At 42.2% G+C, this 2,500-nt stretch overlaps 1 protein-coding gene across 3 annotated transcripts in view; it reads left to right on the top strand.

Moving 5' to 3' along the window:
• The window catches only part of xylb (xylulokinase homolog (H. influenzae)), a 37,347-nt gene that overhangs the window by 9,923 nt on the left and 24,924 nt on the right, over window positions 1-2,500 (top strand). For all 3 annotated transcript variants that reach the window (XM_028568921.1, XM_028568923.1, XM_028568922.1), the window contains exons 8-9: window positions 51-123; window positions 1,228-1,346. In XM_028568921.1, coding sequence (XP_028424722.1) covers window positions 51-123; window positions 1,228-1,346 — 192 coding nt within the window. The remainder of the gene's footprint in view (window positions 1-50; window positions 124-1,227; window positions 1,347-2,500) is intronic.

Genomic DNA, 2,500 nt, shown 5'->3' with positions numbered 1-2,500 from the left:
CACACCCATATATACACACACACACACAGCTGATGTGTGTGTGTTTTCAGAGGATCTCATTGGTCAGCAGCTTTGCCGCCTCTCTCTTCCTCGGTGGTTACGCTGCCATCGACTACAGTGACGGTACAGTAACATTTCCTGTTTATGATTTGACCCAAAAACAAGCTGCATCGTAATATTAACGCACCGTCAGTTAGAGTCCACTAAAAGTTCTGTTGTTGCTGCTGACAGACTCAGATTATTATTATTAGTGTCTGACAACATTATGGGATGGATCCCTACAGAGAAAGACCTTTTTAGTTAAAGAGTAAGATCCTTTTAGTTTAACATGAAACAGCCCCGAAATCACCATCACCAAACTCCACCAGACTCCATGTAAATAATCAGGACTTTTAGCGTGTATAGAGCCAGCATATCTCCACCAGACTCCATGTAAATAATCAGGACTTTTAGCGTGTATAGAGCCAGCATATCTCCACCAGACTCCATGTAAATAATCAGGACTTTTAGCGTGTATAGAGCCAGCATATCTCCACCAGACTCTATGTAAATAATCAGGACTTTTAGCGTGTATAGAGCCAGCATATCTCCACCAGACTCCATGTAAATAATCAGGACTTTTAGTGTGTATAGAGCCAGCAAATCTCCACCAGACTCCATGTAAATAATCAGGACTTTTAGTGTGTATAGAGCCAGCATATCTCCACCAGACTCCATGTAAATAATCAGGACGTTTAGCTGGCTCTATACACGCTAAAAGTCCTGATTATTTACATGGAGTCTGGTGGAGATATGCTGGCTCTATACACGCTTAAAAGTACAGATTATTTACATGGAGTCTGGTGGGTTTGGTCTCTGACAGAATCTTTAGGTTTCCATTTTTTGATTCATGTGTTTTTTGTTTTTCCGACACTAACTTGTCTCTCAACGTTACTATTTTCTAGAGATATGCTGCTCAGTAGGTGATTTTATACCCAGGGGCTGCTGACAGTAGTACCGGTAAAATAAATGTTTCCAAAAGATGTTTTTTGTCCTTTTAGAAAGACAGTTATTTCAACGTGTTTTTCGCCTTTTTCAAGGTTTTTTGGGGCTAAATTCTTTCAGCATTTTTGTTGCTTTTTTAAAATCCATGCAGACATGTCCCCCCCCCTCCCTAAATAGTTGGAGACCCCCAATGTTGAACCTAATGTCACGCCCATGTGGTCTCCGTTTGTTGGCTGGCTTCAGGGTCAGGGATGAATCTGCTGGACATCCGGAGCAGGACCTGGTCTGAGATCTGCCTGGAAGCCACCGCTCCACATCTGGACCAGCTGCTGGGAGCACCGCTGCCCTCCACATCTGTACTGGTGAGACTGCTTTAGACCTCCACATCTGTACTGGTGAGACTGCTTTAGACCTCCACATCTGTACTGGTGAGACTGCTTTAGACCTCCACATCTGTACTGGTGAGACTGCTTTAGACCTCCACATCTGTACTGGTGAGGCTGCTTTAGACCTCCACATCTGTACTGGTGAGACTGCTTTAGACCTCCACATCTGTACTGGTGAGACTGCTTTAGACCTCCACATCTGTACTGGTGAGACTGCTTTAGACCTCCACATCTGTACTGGTGAGACTGCTTTAGACCTCCACATCTGTACTGGTGAGACTGCTTTAGATCTCCACATCTGTACTGGTGAGACTGATTTAGACCTGGATCCAGAAGTAGTAATGGAACTAAGGACATTTACTCCAGTACTGGACTTTATTAGTAATATTAAGTCCAAATGTTGAGGTACTTTACTAGAGTTTTTTTTTTTCATGAGAGAGAGAGGGAGAGAGAGACAGAGGAAGAGCGAGGGAGGGAGAGAGAGAGAGAGAGAGAGAGAGAGAGAGAGAGAGAGAGAGAGAGAGAGAGAGAGAGAGAGAGAGAGAGAGAGAGGGAGAGAGGGAGATGCCAGATGTTTTAATATAAAGGAATGTAATGAAAGATCCTCCAGAAATATAAATACTGGGTAAATTAAATAATATGGATCCAGAGGTGGAATGTAACTAAGTACATGTACTCCAGTACTGTACTTCAGTCCAGATGTTGAGGTACTTGTACTTTACTTGAGTCTTTTCTTTTCATGTCACTTTCTACTTCTACTCCGCTACATTTCAGAGAGAAATATTGGACTTTTTACTCCGCTACATTCATCTGTTCCAGCTTTAGTTACTAGTTACTTTAGTTACTCCGCTACATTCATCTGTTCCAGCTTTAGTTACTAGTTACTTTAGTTACTCCGCTACATTCGTCTGTTCCAGCTTTAGTTACTAGTTACTTTAGTTACTCCGCTACATTCATCTGTTCCAGCTTTAGTTACTAGTTACTTTAGTTACTCCGCTACATTCATCTGTTCCAGCTTTAGTTACTAGTTACTTTAGTTACTCCGCTACATTCATCTGTTCCAGCTTTAGTTACTAGTTACTTTAGTTACTCCGCTACATTCATCTGTTCCAGCTTTAGTTACTAGTTAC

This window comes from Perca flavescens, chromosome 22 (genome assembly GCF_004354835.1).
Source record: "Perca flavescens isolate YP-PL-M2 chromosome 22, PFLA_1.0, whole genome shotgun sequence".
NCBI lineage: Eukaryota > Metazoa > Chordata > Actinopteri > Perciformes > Percidae > Perca > Perca flavescens.
This window is presented reverse-complemented; position numbering and strand designations above follow the sequence as displayed.